Genomic DNA, 27,970 nt, shown 5'->3' on the forward strand with positions numbered 1-27,970 from the left:
GTGCTATAAGACAATAAGGTAGTACAGTTACTAGACATGGGGAAGTTGGATAAGGGTTGTTTTTTTTTTCTCTCCAGTAAAACCACATTCAGTGATTGTAACTTGTTAGATTTTACGTTTTACTGTACGTTTTACTGTGTTGCCACTGCAGATCAGGTAGCACTAATTAAAATACCTTTCCATAGAAGAAACTAGGCTTCATATTTGGCATTATAGTGCACACTGCAATCATTCAGAAGACACTCCTCCTACCTAGAGCAACAAACAATAATGAAACAGTTGTGCAATCACATGTGCATTAATTACATCAAAAAAAAAATTCATTTTAAGGTGACGTTGCACTAACTACGTATTTCACGTGGTCCGTTTCTCAATGACCAAAACAGGTTTCTGATTTCATAACTGAGATTCCAGAGTCTCTCCAATAGGAATTTAGATTGTAAGGGCTTGAAATGGCATCTTACTATCCCCTAGGCTAGACATCAGAGATACACTTTCTGAAGTCTAATCACTGATCAAAAAATCCTTCGATCATGATCTGAAATTTTATTGGTTTATATAGCACCATTTATTTCACAAGCACTGTTTATTGCCATCAGAGGTGTAATATGCTAACATTACATGATACATTAAATACATAACATTCATTAGGGCAACAGGAGTAATGACAAGACAGGCACAGAACAGTTAGAGTAACAGCAGAAAGACATTAAGCTGAAAACTGAATATGTTTAATACATTTGTTATTTGGTCAATGGGACCCAATTACAATACACATACACAGGATTACTTGACTTTATTGGTCCTTCTTGTTACCAGTAAACTGGGTAAAACCACATTTAGTCACCATACCCCAATAGATTGAACAGCTTACAACATGTTAACAAGTAGTCTCTTACCCCTCTCACAGAATTCAAATCCACATCAGGCAGTGTCATTTCATGATTGTTCTTGTTAATAATTCTTAACCACTTTATGCTAAATGTAAGTCTCTCTGTCGTCACTGTGTATACAGTGAGCACCATAATTCATTTGACAGTGACTAATTTTTTGTAATTTTGGTTCTGTACACTAGCACTTTGAGTTAGAAAGGATACAATGACAATGAGGTTGAAGTGTATATGTATATGTAAAGGCTATTAGGTCAAGTTCTTCACAGAACACACACACACACACAAAAAAAACCCCACACAGCTTGCCTTCATCACCAAACCCCATAGACAGTGCAGTCTATAAGGATTTGGACAGTAACAATTTTTGTTTTTGAATACAGAGCCAAAACAACAAAACTTGTCATGTTCTAAATACTTGTGGATAAGGGTGCACCGATCATTCATTCCTATGGCCAATTCTGGTTACCGATTTTTAAAAGCCAAATCAGTTTTTTCAAGTTTTTTTGATTAATTTTTTTTTTTTTAAAGCAACAGGTAAAAAAACAAAAACAAGAACACATGACTGTTTATTTTCTTTGTAGGTTGCCAATGCATTCAGATACTTTCATTATTGTTATAAGTATTATTATTATTATTATTATTATTATTATTATTATTAATAATAACAATAATAATAATAATAATATTATTATTATTATTATTAACAGCATTGTTGTTATATTGTTGTCATAGCCACAGTGAATGAGCTCTGATTCAGCGTGGCTGAATCTTTCCAGAAGAGTGCGTTTTGACGGCTTCACACCATGATCTGTGCCAGCGCTTTATCTTAGGAGACATTTCAGTGCAACGATGGACGGAATGGCAGCTGCTGCAATTGCTGTGGAAGAGTTTATTTCTCTAGGAAGCTCCTAGTGAAGGTGTTTTAACTTTAAAGAGGATTACCTTTATAAGATAATTCTGAAAATCCAAATCCCTAGGCTCTGCAGTGAAGATACTGACAGAGGAAGAAAAATGTTGAAAAAGCCAAAACTTGACAATGAAGTAGTTGCTTAAAATACTATCAGAACTGATAGGATTGATAAAAAATATTATGAAAAAAAAAAGACCAAGTTTGAATAAAACCTTATATCAAATATTTCTACACCGAACAGTCACACATTTTGGATCAGAATCTGTGCAACAAAATTGTATCCAATATATATCTGCATTTCATCCACATGTTGAACCGGATAAAAACATAGCAGACTGAAAATCATCAGTTACAGTATAAACAAAACACTGTGTAAACTATTACAATTGTGTTAAAGCTTAGTCTCACTAGGCAAAGAGTAATCTCACACAGATGACTGTCCGTGTTAGGATCACAACAGGGTTAAAAAAGATGTTCATGGCAGTTAAGAATGAGGTTAGAACAAGGCCAACATTAGAGACAGTGAAGGGTGTCCCCTACATGCTAAAATACTGCAAATGTCAATCGTCCTACCCAAACCCAAGTCAAGGCAGTTTGTTACATCCAATAAGAGGCAACATAAACATATAGCAAACATATAGCAGACATATAAACATATAGCAGATGCTCTCAATAGAAAACATTTGAGCTATTATTGTCAAATAATATCCTTGTTTTATACCTTTATAGAACAAATAACTTTCATAATATAATGTAGAAAAGTACAGGTATTTCTTACTGTATATGTGAAATAAAAAAATTTTTTAAAGATAAATTTAACAACACTCAAAAGAATAAAATATTGGCAGTTAATATTTAAAAATCAAATATGAGACCTTTCGTTACAGAAAGGTGCTTCTGTAGTGCTACTCTGACCTCAGCTCAGATAAGGCACAGTGATAGGAGACGGAAGCGCTTCGAACAGCTTAAAAGTAAATAAAAACTGTAACACCTGATTTATGCAGGTCAGTTGTTCTGAGTATTAAACCAGGCACCCGACGGTACAAAATACAAAAATGCCAGAAATAAAAATACCTCAGACAGAAATGTAATCCTGAAATTGTAAAGAGTCTGTAAACACCTGACATAAATGTAAAGTGGTGATATCCCATAACCCCCACAACCTCAAAAATGACACTAAAAAAAGGCACACACCCATTCAGGGATTGAGGATGGCAGCAGTCTCATTTCCATGGCAATTTGTGAAGTTTTAAGGAGACTGTAGCAGACTGTGTCTAAGCAGGAGGACGACACACAGGAATAGAGCACATTATCAGAGGGAAAATGACACTGAGGTTGGTTCCATTTGGAATACACAGACTAACCTGTAAACAAGCAAAAAGAACTTCATGAACAAAAATCACATGCATCAATACATGAATGTGGTCAGGAATTAATAAATGAATTTCAGGTTGCCATAAACTGTTCCAACATTGTAGATGCTTACCATCAAAAAGTAGTCCACCTCCAGAATCTGGCAGTTTGAGATGGTGAGGGGGATATTGGCAGGTATCTGCAGCATTTGGTTGCCCCACACTCCTGAACAATAGGGCATGACAGGTGTTCCCTCGACTTTGACGAGGTTTTTAGGAACACATCTCTTTGATAACCTGGAGTACGTGTAGAAGGTCTGCGTCTGTACGAGTGTTGCCCTGGGAACAAGCGTACGGGAAGAGGCATTCTCGAACTCTGCGATGATCTGAATCATTTCTCCTGTGAAAGGTAAGCAATTTAGAGTCATTTTGAACAGACAAATTGTGTGTTTGCAAGTGACTGTATGAGAGTACACTGGTGCCACACTTTGTCCTTATAACAGCTGTTACTAAAAGGACACTGAGCATTAAAATATTTATGCTTTACCTTGCATTCTACCTACACACTGAACAAGAGAAAGCAAATATGTTACTTTAAACCAACACCCTCGGAAGGTTGAAAGAAGAGTACATTCGGTAAATAAAACAGATTTTAATGTCCTACTATGCATTTTCTTTTAGAACATCTATTGACACCCTTTCAACACCAAAAGTACCATAATAAAGTCATAGTTAGCTCAACAATAGATACAGGATCCAGACCTCTTTAGCTGGACCAAGAGAGAAAATTCTATGGCATGATGAATGTGAATTCATTCTATGCAGTGCGCATGTTGCATTCTGGGTACAGGAAATGTTGCACTTGTGAGGAGTTTTCCAGCACCTTGGACGTAACCCTTCCTGTCCAGACGACAATTCATGGAGATGGGCCCTGAGGTGCAGCAGAGGCAACACAGCTCCTTGTCATTGGAAGCTGACAGTGGCGCCTGGATCAGAAAGGAGAGAAATCAACCATCACTCCATTAAGATTTATGTGACCGTGTGTAAGCTAACACTTTTTTCTCATTGATGAATTAAAGCAGTTGATTACACAGGCAAATCACTGCATCTGGCTTCTTGGGCCTGAAGAGGGTGCCCATGACAATTTCAAGAAAATAAAACCAGCAGTGTCTGTGGCTTTCCACGACCAACGTGAGAACCCTGAAGCAAGGCATATTCAAAGTGGATGGACACTTTTTTTTTTTTTTTTTTTGGTATGGACATTTTTTTAAGCCACCATTAGAGAATAGAAGATGTCCATTATAAAATAGCACTAGCACTAAAAGCAGAAAGAGTATAAGAACCAATGTGCACCACCCATCTTGGTGATGAATGGCAACCATTTTACACCAGGTCACCTTGCCATAAAATTTCTCCTGACTGAAGAATGCCTGACTTGTTCACATTCTGGACAGATGTGACTGTTGGATAAATCTATTGCTGTTTCCGTCACAGCACTTTCAACACAAGCAATATCGGAAGTGCCATCATTAAAAATTCTCCTTACCCTGAAGAGTGCCAGAACTGCAAGTGTGGAACTGTGTTATCACTGCGACACAATTATATTGAGAAATAAAAACTATATGCTGTAACTGCATTTAGATCAAACCTACCATGCATAACAAAACGTAAAAAGACTAGTCAAACACCTGCTCAATCTGTTTATAATGGCATAATAGCATATCATCTTCTTCTTTCGGCTGTTCCCGTTAGGGGTGGCCACAGCAGATCATCCGTTTCCATCTCTTCCTGTCCTCTGCATCTTCCTCTGTCGCACCAACCACCTGCATGTCCTCCCTCATCATATCAATAAACCTCCTGTTTGGTCTTCCTATTTTCCTCCTGCATGGCAGCTCCATCTTCAGCATCCTTCTCCCAAAATACCCAGCATCTCTCCTCCGCACATGTCCAAACCATCTCAATCTTGCCTCTCATTTTGTCTCCAAACTGTCTAAACAGAGCTGTCCCTCTAATATACTCATTCCTACTCCTGTCCATCCTTGTCACTCCCAACGAAAATCTTAGCATCTTCAACTCTGCCACCTCCAGCTCCGCCTCCTGTCTTTTCGTCAGTGCCACCGTCTCCAAACGATACAACATAGCTGGTCTCACTATCCTCTTGTAAACCTTCCCTTTCACTCTCGCTGGTACCCTTTTGTCGCAAATCACTCCTGACTAAACTGGCTCACCTTTTAGTTAATAAAACTCAAAAGTAACTTAATCACCCAATGAGCACAGGTGACTTACTACTAGTTTTTTAAAAGTATTGTTGTATAATTTCTGAAGCCTACTTGAGAATTCTCAATGTACTAAAAGTTGTAAAGAACTTCAAGTATAAGCCTAAAAATATTTTCCTGTTGTGTACAATTGTTCAAAAGTGAACCAAGTACACTTTCTTATTTTAAGAAAGTATGCTATATTAGTGTGCTTATAAAACTTTACAGGGTACAAAGTTCCATTCAGCCTAAAGCTGGTTATTCAAGTAGTAGACTTATCATATGATATCATGAAAGACATCCCAGAACCACTCCATCATAGAATTCAGGGGAGAATCTGTAGTTACATAAGAAAACTGAAGTGAGCCTTTTCCATGTCTTTAGATTAATGAAACTGCACAGGAACAGTTGTTATTATTGTGACTGGAGCTTATTCCTGAATTCCCCTCCTCAGTCAGTGAAAATTATTTTAGGAGCCCCAACCCTGTAGAAAAATTCCGCAATGCACTGTGCAACAGTACATCCTCAGCTTGCTTAGACTTCAGTGGACATGCCTCTGCCCACTTTGTTTTGAAGTCAATCATGATGAATATGGGCATATTCTCCTCTTGGAGTTGCCGTTAGTTTCCCCACAAGATCCATCCGGACCAGTAAAAAGGTTCAGACACCTGAGCAGTTTCAAGATTTAGGAGTGGACACTGACGTGTTGGTAACTTTGCATACAAAAAGGCATGAATACATGAGGCTTATTTGAACTGGGATGTATTTTAATGTTCATCTGGCACTGAGGGGAGTTCTGGAATAAGGTGCTGTCCTATTTCCATGCATTTTCAATGATTTGTTAATGATAACATATTTGTCTGTACTTAAGTTTATGCTTGAATTCCTTTACAACGTTCAGTAGCATACTCAAGCAGGCTCCAGAAAATGATACTAAAATACTGAACTAGTAGTAAGTCACTAGTTCTATCTGGAAGTTACTTTTTTAATGTATTTACTAAAAGGTTGGGCAGTTTAGTCTCAAAGCTGTCAAAGGCAGACTAGCGAGTCTATATTTAAAGTTCACGTGTAGCCTACAGTTTTTCTTTTCCTATTTTTCAAAGGGGGGGGGGGGGGGGGGGGGGTGACAGCGGTATATGATTTTACACACTCTGAGCTACGACGGCATATAGTACGTTTGAAATGCAGTTACAGCATATAGCCTTCTTTCAAACGATGGTATTTCTCGTTATAATTTTGCCGTCGTGTCAGGCTGTCTTCACAGTCAGAGTAAGTTTTACGACAACGACAACCTTACATCACTTCGTAAAAGTTAAAATCTCGGCCCCGGGAAGAAAATTCTGACATTCTTCTAGTTAGTTTCTAACTTTATCTTGAAATGCGTTTAAATACACAGGACACAAAACTCTCAGCTCCTAATGGCATGATAACAAGAGTCAATAGTATAGACTTCCCAATCGCAACACTACAGAGCGTTACACTACAGTCTCACCCCAGCAGACAACCGGGCAATTCAAATAGCACGGACAACAACAAAGGCTTTATGCAACACATGCAGCAGTAATAGAAATGCCATAATGGGCACGTGAGAACATGTACACGCACGGAGCAACGTCTTACCAGCAGTTGTGGATGGTTGGCGTCTATGTGGCTAACAAAATTCAATTCCGACCGGAACTCCTTGGCCAAATGCCACGGTCTGTGTATCTGAACTACCAAAGCATAGACAACTCTGCCATGAACCCCTTGAAATGATGACGGGAAATTTCTATTTGGAAAGACAAGGGAAAATATGTTGTTTGTTTCACCATTGGGTTGGCATTTCGTAATAAACTCTAGAAATGCAATATATTCTATCATTATAATGAGGGAATTGTCCAGATGTGAATCCCAATAACAGCATGTACACACCCTTCTGGCAACCGGGTTCTGAAAGGGTATTCATGCGCTCCGCTGCGAAGGACAGTCTCGCCAGCACCGATAGCTAAAGATGGAAAGAAAAATTAACACATTCCACAATGCCTACAGAGCTGGTTATTTATCCAATCACAACTACACAGTAAATGAAAAAAACGTAACAGAAATGTAACGCTGCGCCAAGACAGCAAACTAATCTATAGGACGATACGAAGCTGCCAAACCGTTGTGTTGTAGGATGTCACACTTAATGTTAAAATAGTCCTCTCTTGCAGAATAATGTCTTCGATGCTTTCTAGATCCAGTGCTCCACGCAACTTTCGCCTTTCCCTTTAAACTCACATTGATCGAATTAACTCTCATTTCTTTTGATAAATCGAAAACGATTCGCCCTGAAATAAAATCGCCACATGTAAAAACATTTCTCCCATTTAGTCCGTCCAAATTTATTGCAAATGACTTAAAAGTATCTCCGAACATGATATCAATATTTGGTTCACAAATTATGTACGCAAATAAGTTGTCCAGATGAATGTACGGCTTGTTCTTTCTTTGTCTGTGACCGCTCTGCGAATGTGCACAAATTACGCGTGTGATCATGCACAACAACGGAGGTCGATCAGAGATTAGGGTGTCCGATTCCCGAAATTTTGGAATCGACTCTGGCTGAAATTTCATGAGTCGTTGGAATCGATTCTTCGACTCCAATTTAATTCCATCTCCAACTGCAGTTTTCAAGTGCGTACCGTATTACCGTAGACTGTGCGTAAGACTATTTCACGTTGATAGGCCAATCACTGGTGCTTGCCCCGATTGCCAAATCAATTTAATCTTAATTAACAAGATTAACAAGAAAGGAGCAAATCTTTATGCGTAATCGCACGAATCAAACTGACCATTACGCGCATTTTACGTGAAGTTGCATGTATCCAGTGTAATATAATATGAAATAATATGAAATAAATAAAATGGTGTTGATGGGTCTTGGTGATTCTGGTCTCAGTGTTAAATGCTTTTCAATAGGGTATTTTACTATTTTTTTGTTAATCTTCTCAAAAATGGTAAAAATGAGTAGGCTAATAAAAATATATATTTTTTAAGTTCATTGAATTTAAGATATACAGTTAAAATGACATAGAAAATACTAACTTTCAGCCAAAACTGGATGTAGATGGTCTTTTCGTGGTCGAGGCTGGGTGGGTAAAATATAGGCTACGAATATCCTGCGAGACAAACTGTAGAAAGGATTGAACAGTGTATGACGCTGTTTAGGTTGTAATAAGCAATCAAAGGATGAGAAGCGCTTTTTTTATTGTCATTTCTTGTCCTCTGCTGACGAGGGCAAAGGCGGCTATGTTAGCTAGCTGGCTAGTCCACAAATCCAAAGAACGCTGTGAGTCTGAGTGTGCACTTGAGGCGTTGGTCGGATGTGTTTAACTGCCTACGTCGTGGGTCTTTGCTTTATCCCCGTTTTGTGACCACTTGGGGCGCTGGTTAAATGCTAAATTTAAACCAAATCTAAACCAGTTTATTACAGATAAGAAAATCCACAGAAAATACTTTTTGTTTCTTAACATAAATGCATGCAGTTAGGATTACCAGTGCTATGCATGCTGACAGATTTTTATATATTTTTCTTGAATTACATTTTATTTAATATCAGTAAACTAACAGATCGGCTGGGCTATACAAAACTCAAACACAAGCTGCACAAATAACTTCACTGGTTTGCCTATTTTTGTACGAAACCATCCTGCCAATCGTACCTGGCCAGTGTGTCCCACTTCCACCACAGTTGGTGTGTGGCAGAAGCTTTGCAACCTAAATGTTCTACCCCAGAAAACAGGTTGCATCCAAAAAGTGCACAGCTTATGGCATAAGACATGGTTATTAAAACACCTTTACATTTTAGCACGATAATTCAGGAGTGGTAAATGCCATTCCTGGAGGACAATGTGCATGCTGTCTACCCTCCAACTTGGGCTTTTGGTTTGTTCCCTACATGCACACTTCCTTTGATTGTGTCACACTGTATCTATGATTGCATTTGCATTGACAAGCGGTAAGGAATTATTTATGAGGTCCTTGGTTGCAAAGATCATAACTGCACTAAAAGCATTATCAATCAGTCAAGAATGAAGTTAAATCCATGTATTAAAAAAGATGGTGTCCATTGGTCTGCTGTAATTACCATTCCATTAAAATGCAGATACAGAGGTGGCCTCTTGCTCATCACCGAGTAAGGTACTGTACCATTTCATGGTCTATTGAATATGCAATGGGTGTGGTTAGGCCGCCATCTGCTGGCGGAGAGGGAGCAGTTTAGGTGGCCCTACAACCACAGCTGTTTGCGATCACGATTAATTGCTAATTGTCTATATGCCCTGACTGTAGTGAGAGCGGGACGCTGGAATGAGATACGCACGCGGGAGCTACGTATCGTTTAATACCCTTCCTTATCGGTTGTTTTGTTTGTGTTTCGTGTTTTTTTGTATTGAGCACACAAAGTCTGTGTGCATCTAGGAACGACGGATTGTGTGGTTTGTGGGAAGAAGCACTTCAGAACCTGTTACAATGACATTTATAAAGCTGATTTATGAGTACTTGGAAGGGTAAATGCTGCACCAAGAAGGAAAACAAGGTGGTTAGTCATAGTTATGGTGATAGGCTACATGGTCTCTGAAGACTGGTGCAATTCATGTCAATTCATTCTATGGAGAGCACCTGCTTCATTCTGGGTGCAGCAGCACATTGCACTTATGAGGAGTTTTGGTACCTGGAGCAAAACTCTTCTTCTCCAGTTGAACGCCTATGGAGATGGGCCCTGAGGCGCAGCAGAGGCAACACAGCTTCTTGTTACTGGAAGCTGACTGTGGCACCTAGATCACAAAGGTGAGAGGTCAACCTTCACTTAGTTATAAGCAGAGATAAGAGAATTAATTTATTTCAATGACACTTCAATAGTTTTTCTTATTCTTTTTTTTTTAAAACCATGTGATGGACAAAGGTCACACTGCTCAAGATATACAGGGTTGGAAATATTCAGTCCCATCCCTGGAAGGAAAAGTGTATATTTTATATCCTTCCACATGGGTGGGACAGCAACAAAAGTTTGTTGCAAATGCAGGTGTCATATGTTTCCTGCATGGTACAATGTTTAATGGCACAGGCTAATATCTTACTAGCAGTTGTGGGTGGTTCACTTCTACTTTGCTGACAAAATTAAATTCTGACTGGAACTTCTTGGACATTCTCCATGGTCTGTGTATCTGCACTTCCAAACAGTACACCACGCTCCCATGAAACCCTTTACATGATGATGGAAAATTTCTACATGGGGGGACACAAATTAAAAATGGTTACGTGCATACACAATCTGGATATAATTTTGTAATCTAGATTAGGTTAGAGACTGAAACACAACAGTTACCCCACATTCGAGTTTCAAACAAACATAACTTTATAAGGCTTGAGGTCTAGGACAAAGGGTAAAATCGTTACTCAACATGGCACGCTTCAGTGAAGCTTATTTTAAAATTGCATCATTTTTACGGACATTTGTTGTGTATTATAAGTAATGCTGACGATTAATAATAACGATTCTGTATATTAACATTTCTGCTCTTGAGAACCTGTATGCTTGCTGAATGATAAGAGATGGGACATATGATTATATGATAATGCTTCTTTAGTTGGGGTGGCACAGTGCAGTTGGTAGGACTGTCACCACAGCAAGAAGGTCGTAGGTTCAAATCCGGCTGGAGCCTTTCTATGTGGAGTTTGCATGTTCTCGCTTTGCCCGTGTGGGTTTCCTCCCACAGTCCAGACATGCAGGTAGGCTAATTGGAAGTATGAGTGTGTGAGTGAATGATGTGTGCGCCCTGCGATAGGTTGGCATAATCAAGAAATGTAAAAGTTCTTAAATTCCCTTAAAATTCATCCTTAAATTTGCCATTCATTGCCTCCGTGTATGATGGCTCATGTCGTGATATGTCGAGGCACGGGAGGCGTTAACTGGATTATTCAATATGTGTCGACAAGACTCAAGAAAAACGCAATACTGTTTTCAAAATTGGTGTCTCCCCCTGCTGCTGAGAAATTTAATTACAGGGGAATTCCTTCAGCAGAAATGACCTTTGAGCTCAAATGGTGAGCAGTACCCAATCAAGCCCCTTTGACATTAAATATTTTCGCTTGACTATGCATAATTACATTTCGGATATCTACAAATTAATTTTGAAAAATCAAAATTACAATGTGTCCAGTCAAAATTACGATTGAAGCTATCCGGAATTATAATCTCACTAGTAAAAACTCAAGATTCAAGATATCCGCAAATACATTCTCTTGTCAAAATACCTTATGACATCTGAACTCACGATATAGCCATTCGAATCATCACACGTAGTGATTGATAATTGGAGATATCTGTAATTCTGTTTCGACTGGTCAGAATTCTAGTCAGTTAGAATTCTTTCTAGTCATATCTGTTGGGCAACTCCAATTTCCTTTACATTGTTCCATTCTCCCGAGGTTATCACGGAATAATATTTCTGATTGGTTCCCTTTTGGTGCTTTTTCCTTGAAGAAAGTCACAAGACGCATGTTACTCCATCTTTACTAACACATGTAAATGAAGTTCATTAACATTAGGAATGGTTGAAATTGAATTCTTTATATCAAAAATTCTTATTTTAATTCGTTTAAATTGAATTGTTGATATTTATATATATATATATATATATTGCGGGCGAAATTTGGTTCTTTATCACGTTTAATTATGAAACACTAAACCATGGATTGCTTGCTATTGTAGACTGTCTGGTTTAAAAAAAAAACACTTAATGCTGCATGGGATACTACTGATCATTTTTGAGGTACAGCCTCTAGCCAACATTTATGTAGCAACCAAAGAAACACTCAATAAGTGAAACCTTAAATCCGTTTTTTTTATATCAACTTATTGATCAGAATAATTTTGAAAATTAAAAGTCACTGCACTTATGCAGAAAAATGAAAAAAAAAATGCCTTGCTCTTTGGAAAAAAGTTGATATTCATCCACACGTGTCTTGTTAAACAAATGATCCTCCAATGTGCAGATGTCTTTAACTGAAGTGTTGCAGATGCTCATATTAAACGTGCCAAAATATTACTGGCTATAAAAACAGTAAACAGGAGACATAAAAAACAATGGCCAGGCAATGTAAGAAAGATATTCTGTTAGCATGATTTTCATAATAAGTTTACCTAAGTGGTTATCATTTTTTCTTCTTAATGGCAATGCCAGATACTCAATTCTGTTGCCAATCGCTGTATAAAAGACAAAATTAGATTTTAAAATTTGATGGGATATCCATCCTGGTGAAAAATAGAATGTGGTAATGGAGTGGGTGGTTTCTAGGGGCAAAATAAAAAATCCGGATTGGCTTTAAAATGGTTTTATTAGCGAATGGAGAGTGTGCTGCTTTGGCAGTTGTGCAGATAATATTGTGTAAGTCACAGCCATGATATTTTTAAAGAGAAAGCTACTGGCATATGGATCATTAATTTTGATTATAAGACTTTTTTAATGGCATTGTTATATTGATTTAATTTTAAGGCTGGCTAGATCAGGCTTTCTCTACTTGGGTTGAGAATGCAAAGCAAGTCCAGAGAAAAGAGGCCGCTGAGTCAGTCAGATGGCTCTAGGCCGCGGTGACAGACCACTGGTGGCGAACTGGTCTCAGAGGGAACAAAGCTGAGGGTGAGCGCGCCAGGACAGCCGTAACTACGGAGATGGTTGCCGTGGCTGTGTGATGAATGGCGGTGGCAGGGGGGAGGGAGCGGCGTCCCTGGAGCCATGGCCGCTCGGCTGCTACAGAAAACACAAGCTGGCTTGGGGGAAGCCATGGCGACGTCTCCGTCCGCAGACGCCGTTCGCTGTTTCACAAGTGAGACGCCGGCAGTCCAGGCCATGTCTACCCAGGTCAGTAATTTCCGGTCTTATCTGCGGTCACTTTGAAAACAAAATGTCTGTCCATTCCACCTGGCCAGGGACAACTCTCCCCCTCTCTTACTTCAGCCACATGCAGCCCACATGGTCAGGAAGTAATTATGGAAACAGAACATGGAACGGTCCTTCTCTGAACTTCACAGTTACGCACAGACATTTCAGGGTGTCGTACGTTTGATTTAATTAGAGAAACCAAGCAAACTGCAAAGCCCTCAGTGGTGAACCTTTAAGAGGACATGTTTCACATTGTCTTGATAAGGCCTCTGGGAAAGTAAACAAGGATATGCTTTGAGAGCTGATTCAGTGCTTTCACTGCGTTTATATAGCACTCATATCTGTGACTTCTGATGCTCATTTATGCATGAGCATGGCGGACATAGCTCCAGGGTACATCGGCATACGCACTGTTTTTCATTACTGAATACATGTAAGGAAAGAAAAGCTGATTTTCATTACTGAACAGTAAGCAGTGAGAGTAAGAGATTTGTTTGCATTGCTAGACATTCCTTCAGTTCAGTATGCATTTGGAAATTAACACTGATATGTATCAGTGACAGTAAAAAATAATTTTCTGGAAGTGATACTTCTGAGGGGATATATTTGATGACGGCCTGTGAACCAGGAACTGATCAGAATTGTGTATGAAAGGAGAGCAGGGACTAGTTTTGTTTCCATAAATTGGCTGAAGTTCAGGAAGTGTACTCTGTAGTAGTCAGAGTCTCTCAGTGTTCCAGGTCTTGTTCCTCAGAAACGCGGATACTGTTGCGAAAGGATAAAGTTAGCGACCTCCCAAAGCAGGGTGGTAATCCAAGCCGCTAGCAGAAAATACGCTTACTATGTGGGGCCTGCCGGTGGCGGTTTAGATGGCTGGATCCGGTCGGTCGTAGACCTAGCACCCGAGAAGCAGCCAGCCCTGGACTTGGGTGGTCACGGGACGGCAAAGTTAAACTTCCCAGTCAGCACCACGATCCGCTGTGGTACCGCAGTCCTGTCATGTCAGCATCCGATGTAACTCGGCAACTGCAGTTAGACTGTAAAAAAAGAATAATCTGACCAGTCTTTACAAACCTTGAGATGTGCAACATAAGGGCAGTGGAAATTAATACAAATTGCAGCTCTCAAGATAATCCATTTTTAAATGCAAATGCTTGTTTTATGACCATTCAGTAATACATTCAAGAGTCCACCAGTGAATTGCATTTAATAACAAACTAAATAGGAGTATTTGAATGGTTCAATAAATAATCAATATCAAGTTAATCATTTTCCAAGACGTTGCATGCGAAGTGACAGTACCCGAATGCTTTATAAAACATAATATTTTTAAATATAATTTCTTATACTTAGTTTAATCTGATCTGCCAAATACTGTAAAACATATCAACAAACACATCCTGGCTTTTAGTGTAAGAGAGAGTCTTGATCAAGTACAGTTAAGATTAATGAACAGCTTGACATTTTTAGTCCTCTGTTCTTAATCAATAATTTTAATACTTATGAGGACCAATTGGGAACTCACTGCTAAACGCATATTGTGGCCGCAGGGCACATTTCTAAATGTTCAAGTGGTAATCAATGCAGGGAAATTAGCTATTGATCTCTTAAACTTTTGTAATAGGTTACCTATTGGTTTGCTCTTTCAGAGAATTCAGATTATTTCCCTTCCTTGGGAATAGAACTATGATAACACTGTCAAGGTGTGGGTGTGAATTTGACGGTAGGGTCATGCAGTATTTTTCAGGGTCAAACTCTAATTAGTATAAAGGGCAATTTTCTAGATAATAATAAAAATGAGTTTAGGCCACCGGTGTGATTTGCCTGAAAGCCAGGGGTTCAGTGAAAACTTTAATAACTGGAAAGAGCTGCTTTGATTTTTAAAACATTTGTTTGTTGAAAACCAGTGTTTACTCTTTGCTTTGACACTAAATGAAAATGTTAAATGTAGTTGGTTTAACTTTCCTCAAATTGTTTAAGTGAAATAAAAGCCCAGCTTCTGTGTTCGGCAAATGTTTATCTGAACGATTTGAAGATGTATTGAGAGGTCATAGGATGCAATATATAATATATGCCATAGAGCAGGGTTTTTTTTTTCGTCTCTTTAAAACCCGTGAATGTAGGCTGCTACGTGTCAAACACGAGAGGCTGTGGTAGGCCATATCGCCAATATAGTTACAATTGAACATTGTTATTAGGCATGAGGCATGTATATGTGGGTGGGGTGTTGGGGTTGCGTAAATTTGTGAACATTCATTTGGGGTCGCATCAGAAAAAAGTTTGGGAATCCCTGCGGTAAAGAAAGCATGGATGTACTGAATGTCGCTCAAGTTAAAAGTCACAGCCATGATTAAGTTAAAGATATGTGTTTAAATATATTTTTGTAAAATGGATGACACACTACTTTTTTGTTTAAAAAAAGCAGTATGTCAATTTCAAGATTGATACTTTGAAAGATATAAAACACTTTTGACTGGGCCTTAAGGTCTCTCTCTTGTGAATATATATAAAGACGCTTACTTGTACAAATTTTTGCTTGGAAATATTTCAGGATATGAAGACTTATGAGAAAAATATGGCAGAAATTGCAATATCCCTAAAGATGCAATATCTATAGCCTCAGCATATTGTCAGTATATTAATGTGAACTGATTCTCTGCTTTCAGAGTATATGTAATTCTTTTACATTACATTACAGGCATTTGGCAGACGCTCTTATCCAGAGCGACGTACAACAAAGTGTATAACCATAACCAGGAAGTATGACGAAACCCCTAGAGAGAAGTACCGGTCCAAGTACAGGGAACAACCGCATAGTTCAACTTGGACCCTGATGGTTAAACTGATTAACACTAACAACGAGAACGCAATCTATGGAAAAATAAAAATAAATAAACATACAAGTAGTCGTTAAGACAGTTGATGCGCCTAAGTCACCTATGAAACAGCTGCCTAGTTACAACCCTAAGTTTAGTCATTTACAGGGGGGAAGGGAGGGATGGGGAGAGGTGCAGCCTGAAGAGGTGGGTCTTCAGTTGTCGTTTGAAATGGGTCACAGTCTCAGCTGTTCTGACCTCCACAGGGAGGTCATTCCACCATCGTGGGGCCAGAACAGACAGGAGACGTGTTCTGGAAGTTCTTTGCCATTTTCATCCTATTGATTGGTTGGCCTACTTGTGCTAAACTGTACCTTTGTTGTTCAAGTCACTTGTTCCTGCTATTGAAAGAATCTCTTCTTCGAGGTCTGCATATAGGACTGTAAATCTGTTTGGCACTCGGTCAGTCTACTGTCTACTGTACTCATCCTTCTTTCTGCCTGTATCCTGTATCCGCATTTAAAGATAATGAAATGAACAAATCTATTTTAACCTGAGCAGTCATTCATGTTACCTGATAGTGCAAAGTAAAACGCTCAGTGTTAATTTGTCTCTGCAGAGTCCAGTAGGAAATAAATGCACTCCAGTGTAAACTGAGGAGAGCTCTTTCTTCTTTTCTATCATGTGTCCAGCCTGCAGACTATCTGGCTGTGTAACGGACAGATGTTGTTCTCTTATCCCTCCTGTAGGAGGCAGTGTGTGACCCGGGGGTGGAGCTCCTGTGCTGGGGCTCTGGAGACCTCGGACAGACCGGACGGGGCGGGACCAGGGACGTGTCCCCCCAGAGGGGCGCACTGGAGGCCTTCACCCCGGGGAAGCTGGGAAGGGTCAAGCTGTTGGCGTGCGGCTCCTGCCACTCCGTTGTCGTCACAGGTACCCCTCGCTCTCTGTCCGCTGCGACAACCAACCCCCCCCCCACCGCCGAAAACGTTTATCCATCCGCTGCTTATTTCTGATGATGTCATGGCTGGAAGGGGCACCCTCAGGAATGTGTCATTGTACAACAACCTTTCCCTTGAATGTGTTTGCCTGTCGGACGTAGCACCAAATGATATGGAAGTGCCCTGGCACTGATTTAGCATTTTTAGCACTCCTCACTCCACTCACTATTGTGCATATGAATACAAATACTATACATTAAGCAGGTTATATTAGCTATTATTAGTGTTTTATTAACATTTTTAGGCCGCATAAGAGACTTATGAAAATCCAGGCCCCTCTGCTAATGGCTAATATGCCATAAATTAGTAATTACATCTATTGTATGGGACACACTTAGGCTAGACATCAGAGATACACTTCCTGAAGTCCAATCACTGATCAAAAAATCCTTCGATCATAATCTGAAATTTTATTGGTTTATATAGCAATAACAGCTGCAGTCTTTTCAATTTCGATGCAACATCTGTTTCATAAAGCATAATACACGCAAACATAAAAGGAAAGGCAAACGAAAGATAAAAAAGTAGACCTGGTTGTATTAAATCCAGTCAGCTCATCCTGATAGCGCCATTTATTTCACAGGCACTGTTTATTGCCATCAGAGATGTAATATGCTAACATTACATGGTACATTAAATACATAACATTCATTAGGGCAACAGGAGTAATGACAAGACGGTTAGAATAACAGCAGAAAGACTTTACATTACATTACAGGCATTTAGCAGACGCTCTTATCCAGAGCGACTTACACAACTTTTACATAGCATTTTACATTTTATCCATTTATACAGCTGGATATATACTGAAGCAATTTCGGTTAAGTACCATGCTCAAGGGTACAACGGAAGTGTCCTACCCGGGAATCGAACCTGCGACCTTTCGGGTACAAGTCCAGTTCCTTACCCACTGTGCTACACTCCGTCGAAAACTTAAATGTTTAATACATTTGTTATTTGGTTTATGGGACCCAATTACAATACACACTCTCGGGATTACTTGGCTTTATAGGTCCCTTCTTGTCACCAGTAAACTGGGTAAAACCGCAGTCACCATGCCTCAATAGATTGAACAGTTTACCCCTCTCACAGAATTCAAATCCAGATTAAGCAGTGTCATTTCATGATTGTTCTTGTTAATAATTCTTACAACATTTAGCATAAAGTGGCTAAGTCTCTCTGTCGTCACTGTGTGTACAGTGAGCACCATAATTCATTGGACAGTGACACATTTTTTTTGTTATTTTGGTTCTGTACTCTAGCACTTTGGGTTTGAAAGGATACAATGACAATGACAATGAGGTTGAAGTGCAGACTGCCAGTTTTAATTTTAGGGTATTTTCATCCGGATGAACTGTTTAGAAATGACAGCACCTTTTTTTACATGGTCCCCCCATTTTAAGGTACTACAAGTATTTGTTGAATTGGCTTCACAGATGTGTTTCGTTAGGCAGGTGTATTCATTTGTGCCATTAGTGAATGCAGAAGAGAGCTGTTGATGTCTAGTCTTGATTCTAGACTTTGTAATTGCTATTGGAGATAGCAAGTCAACAGTTTGGTTCATCATTAACAAGAAAAAAACAACTGGTGAACTCAATTATGTCAAAAGACCCAGCAGACCGAGGAAGACCACTGTAGTGGATGACCAGAGAATACTCTCTCTGGTGAAGAAAACCCCCCTGACAACAGCCAAACAGATCAAAAACACTCTCCTGAATGCAGGTGCAGATGTGTCAAAGTCTACCATATGTAGAAGACTACACCAGCAGGACTACAGAGGGTACACTACAAGATGCAAACCACTGATAAGCCTGAAGAACAGAAAGGCGAGATTACAGTTTGCTAAAAAGCACCTAAAAGAGCCACAAGAGTTCTAGAACAAAGTCTTGTGGACAGATGAGACAATGATTAACATGTACCAGAGTAATGGAAAGAGGAAAGTGGAGAAAAAAAGGAAATGCCCATGATCCAAAGCATACCACCTCATCCGTGAAACATGGTGGAGGGGGTGTTATGGCTTGGGCCAGTGCCAGTGGAACGGGCTCACTTGTCTTCATCGATGATGTGACTGCAGACAGAAGTAGAACAATGAATTCTGAAGTCTAAAGAAATATTTTATCTGCTCGGATAAAACCAAATGCCTCCAGACTCATTGGACGGCACTTCATCATGCAACAAGACAATGACCCGAAACATACTACTAGAGCAACAAAGGGGTTTTTGACGGCCAAAAAGTGGAAAATCCTTGACTAGCCGAGTCAATCACTGGATCTGAATCCAATTGAACATGCATGTTACATGCTGAAGAGGAGACTGAAGGCAAAAAGTCCCCGAAACAAGCAGTAACTGAAGATTGCTGCAGTACAGGCCTGGCAGAGCATCACCAGGGAAGATACCCAGCGTCTGGTAATGTCTATGCAGTCATTGCATGCAAAGGATATGCGACCAAATATTAAAAATGATTGGTTTATTCTACATTCTGTTAAACTGTCCAATATTTTTTGATGCCCTGAAAATGGGGGGGGGGGGGGGGAAGGAGACTATGTACAAAAGGTTCTATAATTTCTAAACGGTTCATTTGTTATGTATGAAAATACCCTCAAATTAAAGCTGACAGTCTGCACTTCAACCTCATTGTCTTGTATTGTATCCTTTAAAACTCAGTGCTAGAGTACAGAACAAAAATAACAAAAAGTGTCACTGTCCAATGAATTATGGTGCTCTCTGTATGTCTAAACTCTGTCTATTTTTTAGTTACATTTTTGTTTTTGTTTTTATCATCCGATTTTTAACATTTAAAAAAATTCAACAAAGTTTTTTTTTTTTTTTTTTTCAAGCTTTTTTTATATTTGACTTTTTAAAAATATGTTTTTGTCGTAATTTTAAACATTTGAAATTGTACTGGACTTAGTTTTCACCCCATGCTTCCTTTATTCTGAGGCGACATAGCTCAGGAGGTAAGAGCGATTGACTGGCAGTTGGAGGGTTGCCGGTTCGATCCCCACCCTGGGAGTGTCGAAGTGTCCCTGAGCAAGACACCTAACCCCTAACTGCTCTGGTGAATGCGAGGCATCAATTGTAAAGCGCTTTGGATAAAAGCGCTATATAAATGCAGTCCATTTACCATTTATTTCATTGTACAGGGCACTCCCGAAAATAAGCGCCTGAGTGAGTTTTCCTTGAAATAAATCAGTTTAGCAGGGACATCATCAGATCATGTAAAACAGATACAGATGTTTCTGGCTTGAACACAAAGGCCTGTGGATACTGCTGCTGCTCTCTGGCCAAGGCTGAACAGCCCTCAGGCCAATATTAAATGTGATTTAAAAAAAAGTTCAATTACTCTGGTATTCAAAAGAACGCATATGTATAATCGTAATCCTTCAAATATGTGCTGAGCTCTCCTTCCACTCGTTAGCCTCTCTGGAAATTGCAGAAAAGACTGAGAACATAGATTCCTCGATAGCAACAGCTTACGGGAAAAACAGATGTAAAAATAAAAATGGTTGTAGAATACAAAAACAGAGGTGAGTGGGTGTGGCTGAGGACAGGGGAGGAGACTTCTTTCTAAACACAGGACCACAGCAAGGCTAGAAATCCTGCATAGTATGCCTTTAAATGTCTTCTAAAAATATGCCCATTGTGAACCATTAAATTGTTAAATGGACTGCATTTTATATAGTGCTTTTATCCAAAACGCTTTACAATTGATGCCTCTCATTCACCCATTCACACACACTCACACACCAACATTGGCACCTTGCATGGCAGCCTTTCAATCAGCTCGTTGGGGAGCAATTAGGGGTTAGGTGTCTTGCTCAGGGACACGCCCAGGACGGGGGATCGAACCGGCAACCCTCCGACTGCCAGACAGCAGCTCTTACTTCCTGAGCTATGTTGCCCCCATTAGGTCATGTTACTGTATATGATGCAATAGAAAATGTAAATATATACACTAGATAAAGGCTATTGGGTCAAGCTCTTCACAGAACACACACACACAAATAAATAAACACACACAATTTGCCTTCATCACCGAACCACACAGACAGTGCAGTCTATAAGGATTTGGACAGTAATAATTTTTGTTTTTGAATACAGAGCCAAAACAACAAAACTTGTCACGGTCCAAATACTTGTGGATAAGGGTGCACCGATCATTCATTTCTATGGCCAATTCCGGTTACCGATTTTTGAAAGCCAAATCAGCCAATCCCGTGCCAGCGCTTTATTTTAGGAGACATTTCAGTGCAACGATGGACGGAATGATGTCTACTGCAGTTGGCACAGAAGAGTTGATTTCTCTAGTAAGCTCCTAGTGAAGGTGTTTTAACTTTAAAGTGGATTTCCTTTATAAGATAATTCTGAAAATCCAAATCCCTAGGCTCTGCAGTGAAGATACTGACAGAGGAAAAAAAATGTTGAAAAAGCCAAAACTTGACAATGAAGTAGTTGCTTAAAATACTATCAGAACTGATAGGATTGATAAAAAAAAATATTATGAAAAAAAGACCAAGGTTAAAAAAAACCTTATATAAAATTTCTACACCGAACAGTCACACATCTTGCTACCAGAATTTCTCTTTTAAAAAAAATGCAGATACATATTGAAATGCAATATGTATCTGCATTTCATCCACACGTTGAACCGGATAAAAACATGGCAGACTGAAAATCATCACTTACAGTATAAACAAAACACTGTGTAAACTATTACAATTGTGTTAAAGCTTAGTCTCACTAGGCAAAGAGTAATCTCACACAGATGACTGTCCGTGTTAGGATCACAACAGGGTTAAAAAAGATGTTCATGGCAGTTAAGAATGAGGTTAGAACAAGGCCAACATTAGAGACAGTGAAGGGTGTCCCCTACATGCTAAAATACTGCAAATGTCAATCGTCCTACCCAAACCCAAGTCAAGGCAGTTTGTTACATCCAATAAGAGGCAACATAAACATATAGCAAACATATAGCAGACATATAAACATATAGCAGATGCTCTCAATAGAAAACATTTGAGCTATTATTGTGAAATAATATCCTTGTTTTATACCTTTATAGAACAAATAACTTTCATAATATAATGTAGAAAAGTACAGGTATTTCTTACTGTATATGTGAAATAAAAAACATTTTTAAAGATAAATTTAACAACACTCAAAAGAATAAAATATTGGCAGTTAATATTTAATAATCAAATATGAGACCTTTCGTTACAGAAAGGTGCTTCTGTAGTGCTACTCTGACCTCAGCTCAGATAAGGCACAGTGATAGGAGACGGAAGCGCTTCGAACAGCTTAAAAGTAAATAAAAACTGTAACACCTGATTTATGCAGGTCAGTTGTTCTGAGTATTAAACCAGGCACCCGACGGTACAAAATACAAAAATGCCAGAAATAAAAATACCTCAGACAGAAATGTAATCCTGAAATTGTAAAGAGTCTGTAAACACCTGACATAAATGTAAAGTGGTGCTATCCCATAACCCCCACAACCTCAAAAATGACACTAAAAAAAGGCACACACCCATTCAGGGATTGAGGATGGCAGCAGTCTCATTTCCATGGCAATTTGTGAAGTTTTAAGAAGACTGTAGCAGACTGTGTCTAAGCAGGAGGACGACACACAGGAATAGAGCACATTATCAGAGGGAAAATGACACTGAGGTTGGTTCCATTTGGAATACACAGACTAACCTGTAAACAAGCAAAAAGAACTTCATGAACAAAAATCACGTGCATCAATACATGAATGGTCAGGAAATTAATAAATTAATTTCAGGATGCCATAAACTGTTCCAACATTGTAGATGCTTACCATCAAAAAGTAGTCCACCTCCAGAATCTGGCAGTTTGAGATGGTGAGGGGGATATTGGCAGGTATCTGCAGCATTTGGTTGCCCCACACTCCTGAACGATGGGGCATGACAGGTGTTCCCTCGACTTTGACAAGGTTTTTAGGAACACATCTCTTTGATAACCTGGAGTACGTGTAGAAGGTCTGCGTCTGTACGAGCGTTGCCCTGGGAACAAGCGTACGGGAAGAGGCATTCTCGAACTCTGCGATGATCTGAATCATTTCTCCTGTGAAAGGTAAGCAATTTAGAGTCATTTTGAACAGACAAATTGTGTGTTTGCAAGTGACTGTATGAGAGTACACTGGTGCCACACCTTGTCCTTATAACAGCTGTCACTAAAAGGACACTGAGCCTTAAAATATTTATGCTTTACCTTGCATTCTACCTACACACTGAACAAGAGAAAGCAAATATGTTACTTTAAACCAACACCCTCGGAAGGTTGAAAGAAGAGCTTGTTCGGTAAATTAAACTGATTTTAATGTCCTACTATGCATTTTCTTTTAGAACATCTATTGACACCCTTTAAATTCAACACCAAAAGTACCATAATAAAGTCATAGTTGGCTCAACAATAGATACAGGATCCAGACCTCTTTAGCTGGACCAAGAGAGAAAATTCTATGGCATGATGAATGTGAATTCATTCTATGCAGTGCGCATGTTGCATTCTGGGTACAGGAAATGTTGCACTTGTGAGGAGTTTTCCAGCACCTTGGACGTAACCCTTCCTGTCCAGACGACAATTCATGGAGATGGGCCCTGAGGTGCAGCAGAGGCAACACAGCTCCTTGTCATTGGAAGCTGACAGTGGCGCCTGGATCAGAAAGGAGAGAAATCAACCATCACTCCATTAAGATTTATGTGACCGTGTGTAAGCTAACACTTTTTTCTCGCTCAGTACCTCATTGATGAATTAAAGCAGTTGATTACACAGGCAAATCACTGCATCTGGCTTCTTGGGCCTGAAGAGGGTGCCCATGACAATTTCAAGAAAATAAAACCAGCAGTGTCTGTGGCTTTCCACGACCAATGTGAGAACCCTGAAGCAAGGCATATTCAAAGTGGATGGACTGTTTTTTTTTTTTTTTTTTTTGGTATGGACATTTTTTTAAGCCACCATTAGAGAATAGAAGATGTCCATTATAAAATAGCACTAGCACTAAAAGCAGAAAGAGTATAAGAACCAATGTGCAGCACCCATCTTGGTGATGAAGGGCAACCATTTTACACCAGGTCACCTTGCCATAAAATTTCTCCCGACTGAAGAATGCCTGACTTGTTCACATTCTGGACAGATGTGACTGTTGGGTAAATCTATTGCTGTTTCCGTCACAGCACTTTCAACACAAGCAATATCGGAAGTGCCATCATTAAAAATTCTCCTTACCATGAAGAGTGCCAGACCTGCAAGTGTGGAACTGTGTTATCACTGCGACAAAATTATATTGAAAAATAAAAACTATATGCTGTAACTGCATTTAGATCAAACCTACCATGCATAACAAAACGTAAAAAGACTAGTCAAACACCTTCTCAATCTGTTTATAATGCCATAATAGCATATCATCTTCTTCTTTCGGCTGTTCCCGTTAGGGGTGGCCACAGCAGATCATCCGTTTCCATCTCTTTCTGTCCTCTGCATCTTCCTCTGTCGCACCAACCACCTGCATGTCCTCCCTCATCATATCAATAAACCTCCTGTTTGGTCTTCCTATTTTCCTCCTGCATGGCAGCTCCATCTTCAGCATCCTTCTCCCAATATACCCAGCATCTCTCCTCCGCACATGTCCAAACCATCTCAATCTTGCCTCTCATTTTGTCTCCAAACTGTCTAAACAGAGCTGTCCCTCTAATATACTCTCTATCTATACTCTATACTATCTTAGCGTCTTCAACTCTGCCACCTCCAGCTTCACCTCCTGTCTTTTCGTCAGTGCCACCGTCTCCAAACGATACAACATAGCTGGTCTCACTATCCTCTTGTAAACCTTCTCTTTCACTCTTGCTGGTACCCTTTTGTCGCAAATCACTCCAGACACTCTTCTCCACCCTGTCTGCACTCTCTTCTTCACCTCTCTTCCGCACTCCCCGTTACTTTGAACAGTTGACCCCAAGTATTTAAACTCATCCACCTTCGCCACCTCTACTCCTTACATCCTCACCATTCTGCTGCCCTCCCTCTCATTCACGCACATGTATTCCGTCTTGCTCCTACTGACTTTCATTCCTCTACTCTCCAGTGCATACCTCCACTTCTCCAGGCTCACCTCAACCTGCTCCCTACTCTCACTACAGATCAAAATGTCATCCGCGAACATCATAGTCCATGGAGACTCCTGCCTGATCTCGTCCGTCAACCTGTCCATCACCATTGCAAACAAGAAAGGGCTCAGAGCTGATCCTTGATCCCACCTCCACCTTCAACCCATCCGTCACTCCTACTGCCCACCTCACCACTGTCACACTGCCCTCATACATATCTTGCACCACTTTTACATGCTTCTGTCACTCCCGACTTCTTCATACAATACCACATCGCCTCTCTTGGCACCCTGTCATATGCTTTCTCTAAATCCACAGACACAATGCAACTCCTTCTGACCTTCTCTATACTTCTCCATCGCCACACTCTCAAAGCAAACATGCCATAATAGCATATGAAGTGTTTAAAACCATAAAACCACCCCCTTACCAAAAAAAAAAACAAAAACTGTAGGCTACACATGAACTTGAAATACGGGCTAAATAGTCTGCCTTTGACAACTTCGTGACTAAACTGGCTCACCTTTTAGTTCATAAAACTCAAAAGTAACTTAATCACCCAATGAGCACAGGTGACTTACTACTAGTTTTTTAAAAGTATTGTATAATTTCTGAAGCCTACTTGAGAATTCTCGATGTACTAAAAGTTGTAAAGAACTTCAAGTATAAGCCTAAAAATATTATCCTGTTGTGTACAATTGTTCAAAAGTGAACCAAGTACACTTTCTTATTTTAGGAAAGTATGCTATATTAGTGTGCTTATAAAACTTTACAGAGTACAAAGTTCCATTCAGTCTAAAGCTGGTTATTCAAGTAGTAGACTTATCATATGATATCATGAAAGACATCCCAGAACCACTCCATCATAGAATTCAGGGGAGAATATGTAGTTACATAAGAAAACTGAAGTGAGCCTTCGTCATGTCTTTAGATTGAAACTGCACAGGAACAGTTGTTATTATTGTGACTGTAGCTTATTCCTGAATTCCCCTCCTCAGTCAGTGAAAATTCTTTTAGGAGCCCCAACCCTGTAGAAAAATTCCGCAATGCACTGTGCAACAGTATATCCTCAGCTTGCTTAGACTTCAGTGGACATGCCTCTGCCCACTTTGTTTTGAAGTCAATCATGATGAATATGGGCATATTCTCCTCTTGGAGTTGCCGTTAGTTTCCCCACAAGATCCATCCGGACCGGTAAAAAGGTTCAGACACCTGAGCATTTTCAAGATTTAGGAGTGGACACTGACGTGTTGGTAACTTTACATACAAAAAGGCATGAATACATGAGGCTTATTTTAACTGGGATGTATTTTAATGTTCATCTAGCACTGAGGGGAGTTCTGGAATAAGGTGCTGTCCTATTTCCATGCATTTTCAATGATTTGTTAATGATAACATATTTCTGTACTTAAGTTTATGCTTGAATTCCTTTACAACGTTCAGTAGCATACTCAAGCAGGCTCCAGAAAATGATACTAAAATACTGAACTAGTAGTAAGTCACTAGTTCTATCTGGAAATTACTTTTTTAATGTATTTACTAAAAGGTTGGGCAGTTTAGTCTCAAGGCTGTCAAAGGCAGACTAGCGAGTCAAAGGCAGACTAGCGAGTCTATATTTAAAGTTCACGTGTAGCCTACAGTTTTTCTTTTCCTACAGTTCCCCCCCCCCCCCCCCCCCCTTATTTTTCTAGGGGGGGGGGGGGGGGGTGACAGCGGTATATGATTTTACACACTCTGAGCTACGACGGCATTATATATATAGTAAGTTTGAAATGCAGTTACAGCATATAGCCTTCTTTCAAACGATGGTATTTCTCGTTATAATTTTGCCGTCGTGTCAGCCTCTCTTCACGGTAAGAGTAAGTTTTACGACAACCACAACCTCACATGACTTCGTAAAAGTTAAACTCTCGGCCCCGGAAAGAAAATGCTTACATTCTTCTCGTTAGTTTCTAACTTTATCTTGAAATGTGTTTAAATACACAGGACACAAAACTCTCAGCTCCTAATGGCATGATAACAAGACTTCCCAATCGCAACACTACAGAGTGCTACACTACTGTCTCACCCCAGCAGGCAATTCAAATAGCACAGACAACAACAAAGGCTTTATGCAACACATGCAGCAGTAATAGAAATGCCATAATGGGCACGTGAGAACATGTACACGCACGGAGCAACGTCTTACCAGCAGTTGTGGATGGTTGGCGTCTATGTGGCTAACAAAATTCAATTCCGACCGGAACTCCTTGGCCAAATGCCACGGTCTGTGTATCTGAACTACCAAAGCATAGAAAACTCTGCCATGAACCCCTTGAAATGATGACGGGAAATTTCTATTTGGAAAGACAAGGGAAAATATGTTGTTTGTTTCACCATTGGGTTGGCATTCCGTAATAAACTCTAGAAATGCAATATTCTATCATTATAATGAGGGAATTGTCCAGATAGTGAATCCCAATAACAGCATGTACACACCCTTCTGGAAACCGGGTTCTGAATGGGTATTCATGCGCTCCGCTGCGAAGGACAGTCTCGCCACCACCGATAGCTAAAGATGGAAAGAAAAATTAACACATTCCACAATGCGTACAGAGCTGGTTATTTATCCAATCACAACTACACAGTAAATGAAAAAAAACGTAACAGAAATGTAACGCTGCGCCAAGACAGCAAACTAATCTATAGGACGATACGAAGCTGCCAAACCGTTGTG

At 39.7% G+C, this 27,970-nt stretch overlaps 2 protein-coding genes and 1 long non-coding RNA gene across 3 annotated transcripts; all 3 read right to left on the minus strand.

Moving 5' to 3' along the window:
• Positions 1-531: 531 nt before the first annotated feature.
• Positions 532-8,209, minus strand: LOC118206180 (arrestin domain-containing protein 3-like). Its single transcript, XM_035378470.1, has 6 exons — positions 7,552-8,209; positions 7,322-7,394; positions 7,031-7,178; positions 4,039-4,141; positions 3,290-3,555; positions 532-3,167 (listed from the first exon to the last, which is right to left on the minus strand). The coding sequence occupies exons 1-6, from the start codon at positions 8,003-8,005 to the stop codon at positions 3,078-3,080; spliced, it is 1,134 nt and encodes a 377-aa protein (XP_035234361.1). The 5' UTR covers positions 8,006-8,209; the 3' UTR covers positions 532-3,077.
• A 1,583-nt stretch (positions 8,210-9,792) lies between these two features.
• Positions 9,793-10,904, minus strand: LOC118206183. Its single transcript, XR_004761150.1, has 2 exons — positions 10,510-10,904; positions 9,793-10,206 (listed from the first exon to the last, which is right to left on the minus strand). It is a non-coding gene; the product is annotated as an uncharacterized LOC118206183 (long non-coding RNA).
• A 10,070-nt stretch (positions 10,905-20,974) lies between these two features.
• Positions 20,975-27,821, minus strand: LOC118237148 (arrestin domain-containing protein 3-like; the record flags this gene model as incomplete). The annotated part of the gene is made up of 5 exons (XM_035435611.1): positions 20,975-22,828; positions 22,950-23,215; positions 23,704-23,806; positions 27,443-27,590; positions 27,733-27,821. Coding segments are annotated over 5 exons (696 nt in total), but the record flags the coding sequence as incomplete, so codon positions are not given.
• Positions 27,822-27,970: the final 149 nt, after the last annotated feature.

The sequence above is a fragment of the Anguilla anguilla genome, chromosome 10, assembly GCF_013347855.1.
Source record: "Anguilla anguilla isolate fAngAng1 chromosome 10, fAngAng1.pri, whole genome shotgun sequence".
Lineage (NCBI taxonomy): Eukaryota > Metazoa > Chordata > Actinopteri > Anguilliformes > Anguillidae > Anguilla > Anguilla anguilla.